The sequence below is a fragment of the Aythya marila genome, assembly GCF_965140915.1.
Source record: "Aythya marila genome assembly, chromosome: 12".
NCBI lineage: Eukaryota > Metazoa > Chordata > Aves > Anseriformes > Anatidae > Aythya > Aythya marila.
In genome coordinates, this window is record NC_139053.1 from 2,891,701 (window position 1) to 2,910,330 (window position 18,630).

An 18,630-nucleotide genomic window follows, 5' to 3' on the forward strand; every position below is an offset into this window, starting at 1 on the left:
AACCAAACCCATCTGAACTTGTAATTCTACATTTCCTCAAGGTAAGGTTTAAGATCAGCTTATATTTCTGTGAATTAAGCTTTTAATATATATTCTGCATTGAGACCCCATAAATGCATTATTTTTCATCTTCTGCTTAAAACTAAGTCAATTTATAAAAATTAATTTTATTTTAAAAAGCAGTATATCAAAAATCATCCATGTCTGCCAACATGCAATCCTCTACAGCATTTATTGTGTCCCCCACATATATGAAGTGTTTAATGATTTAATAATACAGATTTTACTTGCTGTTAGACATGGTTTTATAAATGTATATTATGACCTCACTTAAAATATAGGACTTAAGTCTGAAATTGTGTTAACTACAGATATGTAGCAGAGTGAAAAACTGTTCCAACTACGTGAACAATGAATCTAAATGAGTATAATTAGATCTGAGCAGAGGTTGTGTTGTAGTTTATTTGATTTATAGCTACTTTATAGTAGTTTCCATTTGATTGTATTACTAATGTGTTTATTTACTTATGCAAAAAAGTATTTTTGTTACATAGGCAGTACTTCTGATTCTTTGATAGTAAGATTGTGCGTAGGTATCTACTCAAAAGTCACATGGCCAGAGAAACTATGAAGCAGCGTTTTCATTAGGTTGGTTTATATTTGCATGTGTGTACCAAATTTAGGCAGGCCCACATTAAGTCCCAGTGAGCCTGAAGGAGTAAATACATTACACTACTTAAAACCCACTGATTTATTCGTTTAGATGCACATTCATTCAATGAATACATTGAATGAACTTTAATTGGCAGTCTGGAAAGACATTTTCTAATCTAAAAACTATAGTAAATTCCAGCAATTGTGAGAGCAACTGTCAAGAAGTTAATTAATGGGTCCATACTCCAAGAAGGTAGCCTTGAAGAGTACAGAGGGGTAGTGACCAAATGCAAGTTTAGTTAACAGCAGAAAGAAGAGATGAGTGAACACCAATTTTTATTACACAAATTTGTGAAAGTAAGGAGTTTTGCTTTTTATAAAGATATTAAATGGGTTCCAAGCTGTTTACACTTTTGCTCTTTTGAAAAAATCAAGAATTTAGGTCTTTAAAAAAAAAAAAAAAAAAGGAATGAGTACAATAAAATGTCTCTATACATCTTCATAACTGAACTCTACGACTAATATGCAACATGTAAGCAAAACAGATCAAAAACCAAGTTACCCAGCCATCAAGAAGAGAACAGGCACTCCAATAAGCAATAAAGTAAAATGGACAACACAACAGGTACCTCTAGAGATCTCACCTGAGTCAAAATGCCTTCAAAACCAGGACATGAACTGTGAAATAAAACATGTCTGTATTTGCATGGATATCCATCCCGCATCTCTTTACGAGCAGTCCTGTTTCCTGGCTGGAACCTGCAATGCTTTTTAGCCCTACAATCTATGTCCCTATAATCCCTCCACAGAGCACTAAGCTTTTGTCTGCTATGCTCCTTTGTTACTGCTTGGGCAGAACGTTCCAGGCTATGGCTAACTCCAACTGTAAGTACATTGACCACATGGCCAGCCTGAAGACAAAACAGAGATCAACAGTTATTTGGTCTAAGTAAAGTCTTTTTCTCACCTGGAATTTTGTTTTCTACCGAACTTGATTTTTAAAGAACTGGTGAAGTTTTACTTGAGGCACATATGTTTCAATTAAAATTGGCTTCAGTAGGCCAACAGATTCAAGTTATCTGGGACTACAAATACCCAAGACGGTACACTGAAGCAAGTTCTGTGTCCACAGGAATTCAGGCTTCTAAAGAAATAAGGAGAGCAATCCTGTACAAGCCTTTGCCAGTATTTTCCAGTATGGTTAAAAAGGCTGTACTGTGACTTGGCTCTGACAAAGTTTGCCAGCCTTCATCTTGATAATTTGCAATCATAGAGATATGCCAGTTGTTACCCAATGTGAACTGGCTGCCTAAGGGCATGAGTCTGATATACTGTGCTATCTCAGACTACCTGAAAATCTCTAAGCTCACGATGCAGTTCTGAGTTTCAACCTAAACAAGTAAGCTCTTACTAGATTTTGCTTATGAAGAAAAAGTTCAGAGCAATAAAACCAAGAACACAACTAATCCTAGCAGTTTGCTAAAGTGCATTTGTGCACCTGGAAGGAGTACTCTGCATTTTCATACTGGCATTAATTACTGGTTTAACCAACAAACATAGGTTAATACTTTCAAGCCCGCAGCACATATGAATACAGAAGTATTGCATATTTCAGGATATCTTATTTCTTTATCTTTTCTAGGGTGGAATAAACAGTTCTGAGCACAGTGTTCAAAGTGAGAGAATTATCACTGATTTATGATGCAATATATCCACATTTTTTCCCCTAGACTATTGCTATTATTTAGTCATGTGTATTCTTATGAGATTATCTTACCTGACCCATTTTTCAGGTATCCATTTGCATCTACAGTTGTATACATGATGTAAGGACCAGGCTGATTAACACCGAAAGGCTACAAGGGCGGGGTGGGGTGAGGGGGTATAGGAAGGGAGGAAGAAGCAGGCAAAATTTTAAGAACAGATAAAAAGCAATACTAATTAAATAGTAAACCGAAAACACTTTCACAGGAAAATGATTTCTTTATATGGATAATTCTGAAACCTTGTTATTGCTTTGCTCATGATAATATGTGAAAATTCATTTTCAAAACAAGGCTTATTAGTTGTATAAGTACCGTTTAGTTTCTCATGAAGAGCACAATACTACTCAGTCCTATGGCAAAAGGTTTGATGTTTTCTGGGGAGTTTGAAGTATACTAGAAAACTAAATTTAAAGACATTATAACTGCATGTTCTGAACAAAACAGAACTCATTCAATATTTTCTGAGAATGCATCATCTTGATGGACTTTCTGAATCTAAAAATACTACACAAATCTAAAATTGTTATTATTCAGCAGTATTTAATTAAAATTCTTATTATTCAGTATTATTTTATTTAATTAAAGTGGCTGAATAATTACTTCTCAAGTACCAATATCTATTTAAAATAAGTTCTTTGGAGGCAGAAAATATGCTTAAACATCAAAGTACAGTTACAAGGAGGAAATGGAAGGAAAAAAATCAAAGGGAGTGGTGGATTACTGAGTGATGAACCATGTCAAATGTACCTAAGTGAGAACGGGATGTGTGCGTGGGGGAAATTATTTGTTAAGGTGGGAAGGAGGGGGGAACAAGTTTTTTTTTTTTCTTCCCTTCAAATGACAAATTTAAGCTGATATTAGGGCATCCAGTTCAGTAGATGATCTTTCAGATGAGTTGCAGAAAGAACACTGAAGAAGAGATGACACATTTCACATCATGCCTCAAAAATAGTAAGTTGCAAATCATAAGAATAAAGTGATAATGATGAAAGATGGGATCAAGGCTTGAAAAAGAATAATGAATTGGCTAGAATGAAAGGTAAGAAGACAGATAAAATATGTTAACGCAGAACTGTGAAAGATGAGTAAATAAGGTTAAAACATGCTTTATTTTTGCCAGGTAGCTGTACTCTGGCATAACATACTTCATGATGCTTTCTAACAGAATTTCTTTTGCAGTGAAGGCATTAGTATTTCAATGATCTTTATGAGGTGCTCATCAACATCTGCTGTTCTGTTGTGAAGATTTACTTTCTAAACCTTTACTTTTTCAATTAAGCTAATAATATTACCAAAACCCCTTATTATTTTGTAACAGAAATTAACCTTATGACTTAAAATAGGCTTGTAGGAAAAGATAGTATTTTTGCACAGCTAAGATGCAAACTCTAGCTTTAATTTCTCTGAGTTCCTCTTTTAGGCCATCTTCCACTGTGAAAACTAATCTGCTAACTGAAAGTTTGGTGGTTGACATGCAAGGTCTCTGGACATGATTGAAACATGAAATAGAAATTAGCACATGAACATGTAACTGATCTGCAGAACCATTAGAACCAAGTACATTCCTTTCCCTTCTCTTCATTGTACCCATATTCTCTATGTTGGCCCAGAAGTTGCTGTCAGGCAGCTCATGGCTCAGTCTGTCCAACATTTTTCTTGTGCCTGTATGTCCAGCCCTTGCGATGCTGCCTAACAACGCTCACTGCAGAATCAGTCAATTCTTTTTGTCTCTGAGCAGGCAACTGGAGAAAGATATGGGTCTCAAACACGTTGAACCTGACCAGTCATGATTTGGATTACACATTGTTCCAGTCAGTAACTCTTCTCAGTTATGGATGTGGACATCTCCCAGCATAATAAAGCCCCAGCTCATCTGAAGCTAAATAGTAAAGTTATAATTATACTTACAGTTATTTTCCGAGGACAGTCATTAGAACAGAGGCCACTGAGAACTGCAAGTACAAAAAGTGAGCTTACAGTGTTTATATTAACATCCATCTTACAAGCAAAACCTCTGAAACCCATTAAAGTATATTAACAGATGTCATGTACCATTAAAATTCATGAAGAAAATAACTTCCTTCTGTATGACTTATGTACTTTTTTTTTAATCTGTTTGAGATATATTGCTTTGTAGAAATTAATCAGCTAATCGCTGTTTTGTCATACCTCATTTGTTAGGCAGCTTCCAAAAGATTTGCCAGTTGAAAAAATTCCAAATTGTAACACGTTAAAAATAGTGGACTGCACATTTTATTCATCATCCTTTCGTTTCTAACCATTTAAAAAAAAATACTTGACAGATATTCAGCTTTACTGTTTTAACTGGTAGAAAGGAAAGCCAAAGCTTTTCCCCATATACTAGTGACAGCTTTACATCTTGATTGAAAGCAATTCACCGAAATTCTAATAAACAAAACTGCCATTACACATTTATTCTATGTATTCACAAGTATTATAAGCATATGGGTACAATGCTACTTATTATCTAAAGCCTATGAGTTGTCAAATTACTTGTTAGCTTGAAAAATCAGTTAAATTACAGAAATACTAAACATTTATAAGTTTCACTAAGTGAGGGACAATGAAAGCCATTTGTTCTATAACCTAAAATACCATATTAAAATGCCTTTTAAAAGAAAATAACAGCAAAAAGAGAAGTAACAGGCACATACGCATACAAGAAATCTAAGGTGTCATTACGATGCAATGTTCAGACTTAAATGACAACAGTTTGGTTGAGAAGCAGCCCAGTAATGGCCATGAGCAGGGAAAAAAATACAAACAAGACCACATCAGTGCAGCAGACAAATAAAAACATAACCTTTCCATGAGTTATGCTGCCAAGCAAGTGCTGCAGACAGAGAAAATAAACATGTGGACCAGATTTGATGGCAGGTCATTCTGACCGGCAGGAAGCTTCTAAAGCATTTTCTATCTACTTTAAGGTTCCACTGAGGTTCAAGTATAAAATGTTTGGTGACAGTTAAATACCAAGTGGTGTACATAAAATGTTCAAAGTGTAGCAGTCTGATCAGAAAATATTCCAAACTAGAGTCAGATATGGTACTGTTCTAGTGAAGGACCATTTGTAATATTCTGAGTGCAAATCTTAACAACTGTTAAAACTCCCAAGTTATAATTTATTTGCAACTTAACATTTGAGACATCCAAATACAGAAGCATCTGTTTTTATACAGTCAAAAAGAAAGTCTGGACATCAGGACAAATAAAATGAAGGTGTGGCAAAGCACAATTTGAAGACTGTACCTACTAATATACTTTAAAAGCTATGAGCTTATACTATATGCTAGACAGAGGTGTGTATGGAAGTGGCACCAACTCTTCCCATTTTGATGCAAAACTGCACACTACAATTTGCTGTTCAATTTCACTGCTGGAACAAATAATCTGACCAAGTGCACCGGACATCAGATTTAATGAGCAAAACTGCTCTCACTGTCCATATACCAAGTGAACACAATGCAGTTAGTGATACACCAATTGGCATAAAGCATGTTTTGTTAGAAATACTCTCCTTGTATCACAGCACAAATTTTTTAGACCACTCTTATTCCCATTTTATGTGGTTTCTATGCAGAAATGCTTGCACCCTGAAATGATGCTAGAAAAGGCTTGCTTTGATTTTTAAGATATAAGTACATACATTGAATCAAAAAGCACGTCAGAAATTATTCCTTTTCCCTCATTCAAAATATCACAGTTGTTATTCTAATATAACTTCATGAAGTAAATGATTTTTCTAGAAGGCTTTCTGCATGCTTGTGTTAATTATGTTACCCATATGCAGTATTATTTAAAAACAAGGCTTCTGTCAACATGGCAAATCACTGTAGTCCTTTCACTTATGGTGAAAAATAAATCCCAAGCTAAGGAGAAAGTAATAAATACATCAGCCCGCAGTAGTGGCTGCAGTTCTTATGATATGTAGAAGGCTGAAGCATTAGGTGTATTTAAGTAAAATGAAGACAAATGCAATCTTTCCGCAGCAAACCTCCAGTTCACTGGTTTAGCTTTCTCCACATGAGTTTACTTACAGCCTCATCTTTCACTCTTCCTCAAAAAAATCAAGCAAGATAGACAAGTAATGGACTCAAAGCTCAACACCTTTGCAGTCTGGAAGAACATGGTAGGGCGCGCAATTTGAACATATAATTACTTCCAGTTACAAATATCAAAATCTAATTCTAACATTTTAAACCAAAGATTTAATTCACATACCCTTGCTATGGTAACTGCCATCCTAAATTGTTGTAGTATGATATATTTTAGGAAAGCTGTCATTTAGGAAATTATTCTTACTATTTACTCTTTTATTTTTTTATTTTATTTTTTTTTTTAAGTTGGTTACTTTCTGTTGTATGCACAGAGACAGCATTTCTTGTCATCTATCAGCATGGACTGAAGACATGAATCTTCCTTAAATTTTGTTTCGTTTGAATAACTCAGTTTCCCTGCAGATTATATTTTAGACAGTTGATAATTCTCGTTCTCCCTTCAAAAGCCAGCTGAGAAATCAACTTTTAAAGACCTAGTACTGCCTTTAGAATTTTGCTAGAATGCAAAATTGGTCAATGAAAGCTCCAGGATGCAAAGAAGGATTTAGACTGCTTCTAGGTAACAAGTGAAATAAGACACATATTCTTGCGAAAACAAAAATACAAGCCCTAAAGATGATAAACCCTTAAAGGATATTGCCGTCAAAACTGGTAAAAACAGCTAAAGTGCTGAAAATAATGGCCAGAATCAACTTGGAATATAAATAAGTACACTAAAATAAAACAAGAAAAAAATTAGATAAGTCATTTTTCTTTGATACCAAAGTATAGATTCTGCAATATACTTACGCAGTCCCTAATATTTTCCATGCCGTGCTTTTTGCTTTATTATGCACATAGCATTACCATAATATTATCATACACAGAGGATCAAATATTCCCCTCAAGGTCTGATGTTGATTTGATTATATGGTAGTAACTTACCAATAACTTTAACAAAATAGGCATCTGCCTCAAAGTTGTTTTTTAATGTATGGATAGCAAAGTCCTTGTTGGAATAGCCTTTGCTTACTACAATGATATCCAAGATTCCCTAGAGGGAAAAAGAAAAGTTTAAATTAGAGTTCTGATTTACTCTAGATAACATCTAAATTTAGCAAGTAAATTCCCTTAGAGATGCAAAGGAAGAACATGGAGCATGTGCAGCCAAGTTTATGCTTCCACTACTAACATGAATATCTTTTATATCACATTAATCTTAGGCAATATTAGAGTGCTCCATCCACAGCTAACCAGGGCAACACACGTGGTCCATGGCTTCTTTCTTGCCATGGAAGAGAGCAGCTCAAGTGGACCATGTGGAGGGCCAGTAAACTTTTAGTCACTGATGGGCTGCTGCTACATGCCCAGCTTCCAGAGAGCAACTTAAGGCAGTAGCAACATCCCAGACTAAAGGCACTGTCTGCCACAAGCTGTAAAGCAAATGTTTATACAAAGCAGTCTACCAACGGCACAAAAAGACAGGTACAGCAACACAGAGTGATGCTGCCTGCTGTAGTAAAGAGTTGAACTTACATCTTCATATATGTCAAAGAAGGTTGCTACCACTGCATCCTTGATTTGATTTAGATCTGAGAGCTCCCAAAAAACTTTAAACATACGACGCACGCTCTTGCAGCTCACATTATTGCATGGGACATTTTCTAGTAAGAAGGCTTGTTGGTTGCTGTAAAACATATATAACAACTTACTTCCTATAAGAAGTCTAAAAATATATATATATATATTTTTTTACAATATTTTTATAGTATCCAATACAAATGAAGTAGAGTAAATAAATATATTAAAACAAAAACCCAAAGCTAGCAGCCAATAGTTACTTTCAAATCCATAAGCATTTATATTAATTTCACAGGCAGAATTACAACCATCATGTCATGCCTGATTTAAACCTATGAATATACTAAATAGTTCAAAATCAGCAGGAATAATTTCATTATTCTTACTTTATTCAGATACAAGTTCAAGTGCACCTAACTACCATTTTCCTTAATCCCTCCCCATGGTCCCTCAGCTTATATAGTACTTGAAATGTGTCAGTGCTTTTTTCATTATTTTATGACAATCTGTTCCCACCCCAAGTTCTACATGTATTAATTTTCTTACACGTTACATGATGTTTACACATTTAAGATTAAATCACATCTCCATTAGTACATTTGCAATTGGTTCAAAGCAAAACCCAAGCCAAAAAACTAGTAGGATAGTAAAAATTGGGTGGGACAAACCAAGTTAGACATTTGCTGTCACAAGACAAATAAATAGAGAGAAAGGCTGTAATACTGAAACAAGAAACAGACAGATTGGAGTAGCAGGTGTGGCACAGCAAAAAGCCTCCCTTCTGAAGAATTCATCTAATATGCATCAGTTTGTGGGTGGGAGATGCAGATGAGTGACACAGCGTTTATACCAGCAGATTCATATATGCATGCTGATGGCTAGTAGCATCATACATTGCCTCTAATATTGTAAGGTTGCCACTCTCACTGGAATGGTGAAAACCTTCAGGACTTCACCAGCTGGGAGCCTGATTCCTTGGCAAGTCTCAGTTACTATCCTGGGAGCCCACAGGGATCCATCACTGCCTTGGCAGTGGGAACAGATGAAGTTTCCTCTTTTCTTTCCGGGGGCAGAGCCAGGAGATGGAGGAGCCAACTGCTGCTAGCTAGCAGCAAAACTAGCTAAGCATGTCAGAGCCCAGGGCAATTACCAAAAACACTTCTTCACTACGACCTTGAACATAATGTCATTCCAGAAGGTGACAAAAAGGTGGTTTTCCATATCTTAACGGCATCCAAGGCCTCCAGGATACAGTCACAGTAACTTCAGCTTTTTTCCTTAGGAAAGTTTTTGTTTCTATGGAATATTTCGGGTTATTTGCTTCTAATAAGAATTGTATCCCACAATACTCATATTTCTGCACCATCCTTTTTAGGAGAGGAAGGCAAAACATTCACCTTGAGGAAAAAATATTTCTGACAGTGTAGTAGTAGTTTCTTTGCACAATGTCAAGCTAGTATTTCAAAACCTGCAATGGAAATAACATAGGATTTTGTTCACTGTAAGATTTGTCAAAAATCAAATGGGATATTTAAATATTTTCCTCAAAACCTTATAATCACATCTCTTGAGCTTCTTTGAAAAACAAAAAATAGGGCTCTATTTCTCTGCCATACGCCTGCATTTGACTAAGCTTTAATCTGAACAACCCACTTGTTACAACGTCACTGTTAAAAGCAAGAGTATATAGAATTAATGTCTAGCTAAAAATCAAATTAGGTGATCTACAATATTTAAGGCATTGTATTATCTGAACCTGAGATCTCATAACCATAACTTGAAATTGCTAAGTGCTCACATTCTTATTTTATGTCAAATTAACCAACTATAAAATTAAGCTGACAACTCAAGCTAAGCAAATTGTTTCAATTTCTCTTTTTCATCATCATCTTGACATAAGATGTATATACAACATTCAAAACAGAGTCCAAGTAATGGCTAGCCATGTTTTATCTTTCTTGATCTTGATTCCAGGCCACTCCCCGGGCTGTGCTGATACGGGAGCTGCCCCGTGCAACGTCTCAGCACAGGACAGGGAAGCCTTGGTTGCGGGCCATTCTTTTGAAAGGCAACAGGAGAAGTTGCAGTGCCTGGCTGTTTGCAAAGGGAAGAGCCATCAGCTGTTCAGTTCCTTCTTGGAAGAACTCCTGAGGACTGGATTTGGCCTGCGGGCTGCTAATTGATTCCTTATGCTTTTTTAGGGCTTTAATTAATTTACAATTACCAGAATCAAAGCATCTTCCTCTGTATTTTATTTCTCCTTCATGCTATGATTACCAAGAGTAAATTAATGACCTTATTATTTTGAACCAAATTTTGAAGTAGATTCACAGTCAGAAAAAAAATCTACCTATAACAGTAAAAATCAACAACATACTTAAAATGACAAACCAGTGTCCCTTAAAGCCTATAGGAAAACACAAAGACAGACCGTTACAACGATAAAACCATACATCTATGCTCACATGCTACAAAAATGTGTAACAGACAATAGAGAAAAAATCAGCTTAAATACCAAGAATTCAGAGTTCTTTTGTGCTGCGTATTAAGACTAGCATAATCACCCTTAACTGGATACTTGCTAAACTTCTAATGTTTATTAAACATTTACTGTTATATTCACACCATTGTAACATGTAACATAGTGTCACCAACTAGCGTACTACCTGCAGAACTTTACCTGAAACAACTTACAAGCGCTGCTGAGGAAGTACAGCATTGTCTACAGATGGGAACCTTCTGACTGAAGGCCACATGCAGCGAAGCTAAATCTAGTAAGACTGAGTTACTACAAGCATGGCTTAACAAAGACAGACTGAAGATTTATCTTAGTTTTATTTTTAACATGCTACTTCACAATTACAATTAAATCTATACTGCTTAATTTCATACAACTCTCATTCCATCAGTTTTAGGCAATGCCATCTACAGTTATACAGGGGACATCTAAACATCTTACTCCAGACATTCAGAATAAATTAAATTGTCTGTATTTTTAACAACTGCTCATCTACAGTCAATTGAATCTACATTTTAAAGAAGTTCTTCATTCAACCCTGTTTCTGACAGTGACGACTAAAAATGATTTAGGAAGAGATGATTTGGTCAAATGAGACTCCTTTTAGTAGACTCATGCAAAGGATTAATACACATACGTTTATTTAAACCAGTGCATGAGTGCCTGGAGAACTTTGCAGAAGTGCGTTATACTTATTTTTCATTCAACTGTTCACATTCAGTTTTTGATTAGCTCTAAGTTTCAATCGTTACTGCTATTTGTCACCAGTACGTGAGATAGATACCATCTATCTCCATCTATACCATTACTTTATTTAACCTGTGAAAAACATTCCCTCGGAGTAAAAGCCTCATTGAAAAATGATTCCTGGATTATGTGTTTGCAATGCTAGCTGCCAATTATTAGTTTTCTACTTGGGAAACAAGCAGTTAAATAAATTATTTCATCTAGTTGGGTGGCTGAACAAAGGATAAGCATTATAGACTCCGATGAAGTAGTCAGACTTCCAACATCACCAGAGTGAATTTAAAAACAGCATGTGAAAAAAAAAAAAACCTGAATAAATTTAGATAAGATAGTAAGTAGAGATGAACCAATCAGTAACTACTGGTAAAAGCCCTTTACCTATTATTATTCTATATACATACACAAATTCTAATATAGTCATAACTAGAAGGAAGAAAAAATCATGCACGTATGTAGCCTAAAGTAAGACCTGTAGACTGGAATTCTAATGTGTCGGTTTTGACTCAAGTCAAAAGTTAAAAGAACTCACAATGGACTGACAAATACCTTAGATCTGATTGAATGCAGCATTCTCACCTGTTCGAATTCATAGACCCTTGTAGTTCAAACCCCCCACCACACTTGCAACCAGAAGTGATTCCTTTTTTTGTTGCTGCTGTTAATAAGGAATGTATCCGTGTTTTCAGAACATTGCATGCCCCTATTGAAAATTGACTGAATATGACAGGATATCTGACTGGTCTTATGGCAATTCTAGGAGTATTTGAAGCTATTAATCTCCTGGAAGGACAGTAAACTGAAGTTATTCCCAAGAGTGATAAATATTTTTATTTCAGTGTTCTATAGGAATTAAAAAAATATCTGAAAGTCCTTTCTAGATTTATAATAAAAATAGAATTGATTTTAGTCATATTCTTCCATTGTCACATATCAGTATATTTTCAGATTAATAAAATGGCTTCTGCTTCCTTTAATTTCTTTAATTTACAGACAGCAACTGGAAGCTAGGCCTTCTATACTGTAACACAGATTGAGGTCAAGAGTTTACAAAAATGCTTTTATCATTTAATCCCAGTAATCAATCACTGAAATTAGATCTGTAGATGTAGCATGAAAAGCTTCAAAGAAAGAAGTAAAAAGCTTGATCCAGAAGTGTTTAAAATCAATTAAATAAGGTTTTCATTTTAACTTGATCTAATTTAAGAAAAGCTTTTAATTTAATTCCCACACTTTTAATTCTCTCTGACCCAGTTACAAATTTTAAAAAGGAAGCATTTGCTTATGTTTCTCAGAAACAATGCATTTATGGTACTGTGAAAGTGACATTTGATAGTCACTACAGAAAATGTTTCTGTTACCTTTCAACAAATACAGGGAAAATACTGTGTTAACACACAACATATTTTTTCTTTTTTCTTTTTTTTTTTTTTGCCAGACTTCCTCAGTTTCTGAACCCTACTTTGAACAGCCTGTCAAATCACCTGCCAGTACTTTTAAGTCCTTATGCCTAACTATGTCACTCAGTTTTGAAGTCAAGTTTCAAAATAAGTTTAAGACACACCCAATTGAATAAATAATTCCAAAAGCAAGGAGGATAAAGACAAAAGTGTACCACAGTAATTCATTGCTGTGAGACAGGTAATGTCCTGGGCTTTCATAGGAGTAACTATTTATAAACTATTTAAACCCTTTACATATTACATTGCCGTAAGTATATACCATCCAGACAAGAGAGGCTCCCAGTAATATTAAAAGATAAAAACTTGAAAAAAAAACCCCTCTGAACTCCTTAAGTATTCTTTCAAAGTGTCCTAGCCCTAAGAGACAGCTTATAGTACAGCAGAAAATGAAAGATTTTTTTTTTTGGGGGGGGGGTTAGAAAAAACAAGGGACAAGAACTTAGCATTTTAAATGCCTCAGTGTTTCAATGGAAAAGGAAAGACCTTGGTTCCAGGCTGCTCTCTAGACTTTTTATAGTCTTTTTTTCAATGACTGCTGAACTGAAGATGCAAACTCCCAACTGAGCAAGAAAAAAAAAAAAAAAAAAAAAAAAACAAAAAAAAACACAAACCCAACAATCAGGGACTAAGTGCTTTAACTTTGCCTATGCTGTTACTGCCCAGAAGTTGCATCAATTTCTCCTCTGCCATATTTGAGGCAAAAAAAAAAAAAAAAAAGGCAAAACCAAACCAGCTGCTGTGCTAGTTATGTTAAGGCTCAAAGGCTGCTGCGCTGGTTATCTTAGGGCCCAGAAATACAGTGGCAGAGCTCAGCTGCTCAGTCTCTGAATCACAACTTTGTGTAGGCAGAATACAAGCACGTAGCTCTTCAAACTAGGTCATTTTTAGAAATGTTTTTAGGCAGGTGCACGTAAAGAACTCCAACACAAAAATGTCAGTGGGTGACTCATGTTTAGACAATCACTGGAAGATCTGGATTGATTCTAACTTAAGTATCTAACTCTTGCTGTATACTCTTTTAAACACTATATAGTGAGCTCCTCAGTTCTTTTCCTTATTGAGTATTAATTCAAACTATGAATCCATACCCAATCTAATACGCATCGCTATACAGAGGAAGATACTAAATACGCCCGTGACAGAGGCTTAATTTTTCCCTGTAAATACTTGCACATATGCAAGTATTCATCATAGATCCCAATAAGAAAGATGTTGAGACTTAACTGGGCATTGATTAAAATACCTTTTATGGGAGATGTGAGGAAGGAAGAGTAGATTTCATAGATAATCCGGTGCTGGAAAATCCAAGCTGTACAGTATCAGCAAGACCTCTAGTCAGGGCACATGCTGTGCATACCCTGTTCATAGCGAGATTCACTGGCATTAAAACTTTACGTCTCTTTCACATTTTTCTTGGAAGTACACAATTCCACTCATTTCTATAGTCAAGGAAGATGATGTTCACATGAAGACATGCTGCTTCAAGGTAAAGACAAGGACATGCCAATGGCATCATCACCAGATGCCAAGTGGAAGCCGCCTACAGGCTTCTCCATCACGATTAGCTGGCTAAGTTTATCCTGCAGCCAAGTGATATGTGCAGAACAGCAGAGGCATGCACTCAGGTCAACTGTTATGTGGATCACTAACTCCTTGATGTACAATACTTTCCCAGTTCGGATCACTACACCTGCTGTAACACCAGATTGTAGCAAGACAAAGCATTGGGAAAGCAAACAATGAAGAATAAAAGGGAAGAAAAATTACACTGACAAATTTAATAGGAAAGACTAGAATCATTTATTTCCCTTCTCTAAGGATTTAAGCACTGAGGTATATATTCTACTAACGACACATTTTCTGTCTGTGACATGCTGTTATGGTTTAACCCAGCAGGCAGCTGGGCACCACAAAACCATTCGTTCACCTGCCCCTCAAGACTCTCCCCATCCCACAGAGAGGGGGAAGAATCTGAAAAAGGCTATAAACTCATGGGTTGAGATAAAGACTGCTTAATAGGACAGAAAAGGGAGAATAAATAATAATATACAAAACAAGTGATGCCCAATACAATTGCTCACCACCTGCTGACCAATGCCCAGCCAGACCCTGAGCGACTGCCTCCCCCCCAGCCAACTCCCCCCTTTTGTTGTTCAGCATGACACCACCTGGTATGGAACGGCCTGTTGGGGTCAGCCGTCCTGCTTCTGTCCCCTCCCAGCTTCTTGTGCACCTCCAGCCTCCTCGCAGGCAGGGCAGCACGAGAAGCTGAGAAGCTTCTCGAAGCTGACAGGACCCGCGGGAACGGGGTTAAGCTGAGGCAGGGGAAATTTAGGCTTGACATCAGGAGGGGGTTCTTCACAGAGAGGGTGGTTGCACACTGGAACAGGCTCCCCAGGGAAGTGGTCACTGCACCGAGCCTGTCTGAATTTAAGAAGAGATTGGACTGTGCACTTAGGCACATGGTCTGAACTTTTGGGTAGACCTGTGCGGTGTCAAGAGTTGGACTTGATGATACTTAAGGGTCCCTTCCAACTCAGGATATTCTATGATTCTATGATTCTAAGTCCTTGACGTAGCACAAAGCACTGCTCTGCATCAACTAAAACATCAGTGTTATCACTGTTGTTCTCATCCTAAATCCAAAACACAGCACCATACCAGCTACTAGGAAGAAAATCAACTCTATCCCAGCCACAGAGCACCTGCCTAACAGGTTTTAAGTAATTTTAGTGATCACAGAGCTGTAGTGAGAATTAACAAACTGAAGTTGGAAGACCTGTCTTCAGCAGTGGTCCTTATCACCATATTTTACTGCAGCTATTGTCTCTCTAAAAGGGAAGATTCTTCTCCACTGTACCTTGAAAAAATACAGTTTTTGCTGTTGACACAAATATCACTTTGCAAAATTCAATAGCCAAAAAAGTCAAATTGATTTCTACAAACATTTATGAGCATAACCTAATTCTGTTGCCTCAGCTACAATAAATCATGAATGATGACAAACTAAGTAGCAAATGAATCCCAGCTATTATAAATGGAGCATCCAGTCCCATGGAAGTTGCAGAATGTACTGGCTTTTCTGATCACTGAAGTACACATGACACTAAAAAAAAAAAAACAACAAAACTTATAAAAAGGCAAGATTTCATCTTAAATAACTGGTTGCTTGGTCCTCCATAAAAGGAATCAGCGGGCAAAACAGCTCAAAAAACTTAAGAGATTTCAGCAGATCAAGATCAAACTGTTGGAGCACAGAAAGGTATTGTCATCTTTCTGATGACAAGTAAATAGGTGAAACATCCAGATGAACAAAAAAGTAGGAGCAAAGAAATACAAGGGAAGTTAATAAAAAGTCCACAAGGTACTTCACTAAACACTAAAACACACTAAAATTTACTAATCTGTATGACTGATGACTGTACAACCATTTAAGGGTCTTTACTTCTAGGTTTACATCACCTCACCTTCCAGATGTGTTCCTTAATATAGCAAGAGCATCTGGGTAGCCATCCATATTGTAATCTCCAATATGAAGGGTAATGGGAAATGTAACTTCTGACGTAGCTTTGTCAGTTTGATGTGGTACAAAGCCCCAAACAGTGTCTTTATTTCTGAAGTCTTGCAAGACTGGAATCCACTGTAAAAGAAAAGAAAAACAGAACAGAACAGATAGGTAAGGAAATCCATTTTATGTATTAAACCCACCCAATTCTATTTAAAATGGCTGACACGTCTATACTGCATCACAATTCTGAAATGGTTTATGAATTTCCCAAGAGGAAACTAAGGATTATTTCACAACTCTGACACCAAATGACCGTTTTAATATGAAACCTTTTTTTCCAGAACAGCAAAAAACTAGGTAAGGTTATAAGAATGAAGGACATATGTTTTTAGAAATCATCTGGTGTATAGCAATATTCAGGAAAAACTTTATTGAAATTCATGCTTGCCTGTAATTTATTTTTTATTTTTTTAAAGTGTAGCCACACCTGAACTATTAGGCCTTCAGATCCTCAAGATTTTTTTTTCCCTCTGAAATTGCAAGCAATAGGCAGCATTAAAACTGGAAGAGGGGTACACCCTCATTAAATCTGTGAAAGTACAAAGGAAGTGCAAAGTACTATTTCAGTTTCTCCAGGATAAGAAACAGAATGTATCTGTACTTACTCTCCACAAAGGGCTGCAGAGGGGCTAAATAGGATTTTATCTTAATTAAAATCAAAGTAATTTCACAAGTCAGTATGAAACTTAAGTATGAGGGTTAACATTTCAATTCTACAGAAAGAAAATCAGTGCCATTTTTAAAGCCAGAAGTAATTTTCTATGTCAGCTAACTGACAACGTCTTCAAAAGAACAGAAGGGTGCCATCCTAAAGGATCACTATCAGCAATGTCAACAGCACTTAACAGCATCTTCAACGTCTCTCACCCAAGCCTTAATTTAGCAATTTCAGGAACCAGAATGAGATCCCTGACAGCATTGTTTCCTGCTGTGGAGAGACTCCCTCACTAGCACAATCCAGCAACCAACAACATTCCAACCACATGGCAATTGTCTGTGACACTTGGACCTGTCTCTTGAGATTACACACGAACATGAGAACCCCCCAAATTTTTTTTTTTTTTTTTTTAAGAAGTGCACTAAGGTCAAATTTATCACAGACAGCTTAGAAACCTAGAACAGTTCTGCCAGATGCACATATACTGTGTGCCTGCCCGTGTAACTTGCAACGTTTGAACTAAGATGCCACTGATAAGAACCCAAAGTTTAAATTAAACATACTGGGTCATATTCCCCTCTTCCCTCCCCCCAACATATGTATACCTATTTAATTACTGTTAGCTGCTGAAAGTTTGAAGAGTCCAAGAAGGGAAAAAAAAAAAAAAAAAAAAAGGAAAGGAAAAAGAAATTCTCAACCTGAGAGAAAAGTTTCATTGTTAGACTTTGCAATTCCCTGTCATACAGAAGAGTTGAAATATTACTGCAAAGTACAAGAAATTTGAAAAACTAATTGGAATCAGCACCATGAAATATTGTGTTAATGATTCCATGCAAAATAAAAACTGCCACTGCAATGAAATCCAATTATACTTACCATATAGTTTCTAAATATTGCTGTGTATGGTAACAGTATTTTAAAGAAAAAAAAAATCAAAAAGATTTTAGGAGTAAACCTGAATTTTTACCTTTTTTAAAGAAAAACTCTACCCAGAAAATGATTCATAAATAGCATTTTTCCTATTATAAAGGCTACAGTAAATGCCAACATATAAAGCTACAGGCGAGGAAAAAAACCACCTATTGCTACTAAACATCACTACGTATCTTACTGAACCAGTTGTGGGACTTTTTACAATGGCAGTTGTAGAACATCTCAAAACATTAGTCTTGTCCGATCTGTAACCTGGACACATTTTGGTACCACGCGTAATTTACTCTGACAGTTTAAGTTCACAGAGTAATGCACATTTTTGGTGAAACTCTTTCTGTATGTTTCTCCTATAACTATTACAGAGTAAAGGAATGTAAGATTAATTGTTCCTGTGGCTTAGGACGTATTTCAGTACAGAAAGCAGAAAAATAAAAATAGGTTTGTCAACAATATAAATCTGCTACTGCTTTTGAATTTGTTAACCCAAAAAATTACTTAAAAGTTGTAATAGCAAGTATGAAGCTTAAGAGGAAGACTAAAACCATTTTTTTTCTTTTTACTGAAAGATAGAAATAGGTGGGATGTAATGACACAAAGCTGTTTCTTGCAGTCTCATCATGCTTTTTCTCTTACCTACCTAAGATGAAAAGAAGATTGAGAAACAGTTAATATATCTAAAGGAAAAAT

The 18,630-nt window shown here is 36.1% G+C and overlaps 1 protein-coding gene across 1 annotated transcript in view; it reads right to left on the reverse strand.

Annotated features, from left to right (window-relative positions):
• The window catches only part of ITFG1 (integrin alpha FG-GAP repeat containing 1), a 72,856-nt gene that overhangs the window by 13,289 nt on the left and 40,937 nt on the right, over positions 1 to 18,630 (reverse strand). The window contains exons 10-14 of the mRNA XM_082770043.1: positions 16,252 to 16,424; positions 8,015 to 8,165; positions 7,424 to 7,532; positions 4,329 to 4,372; positions 2,432 to 2,510 (exon numbers count right to left, since the gene is read on the reverse strand). Coding sequence (XP_082626169.1) covers positions 2,432 to 2,510; positions 4,329 to 4,372; positions 7,424 to 7,532; positions 8,015 to 8,165; positions 16,252 to 16,424 — 556 coding nt within the window. The remainder of the gene's footprint in view (positions 1 to 2,431; positions 2,511 to 4,328; positions 4,373 to 7,423; positions 7,533 to 8,014; positions 8,166 to 16,251; positions 16,425 to 18,630) is intronic.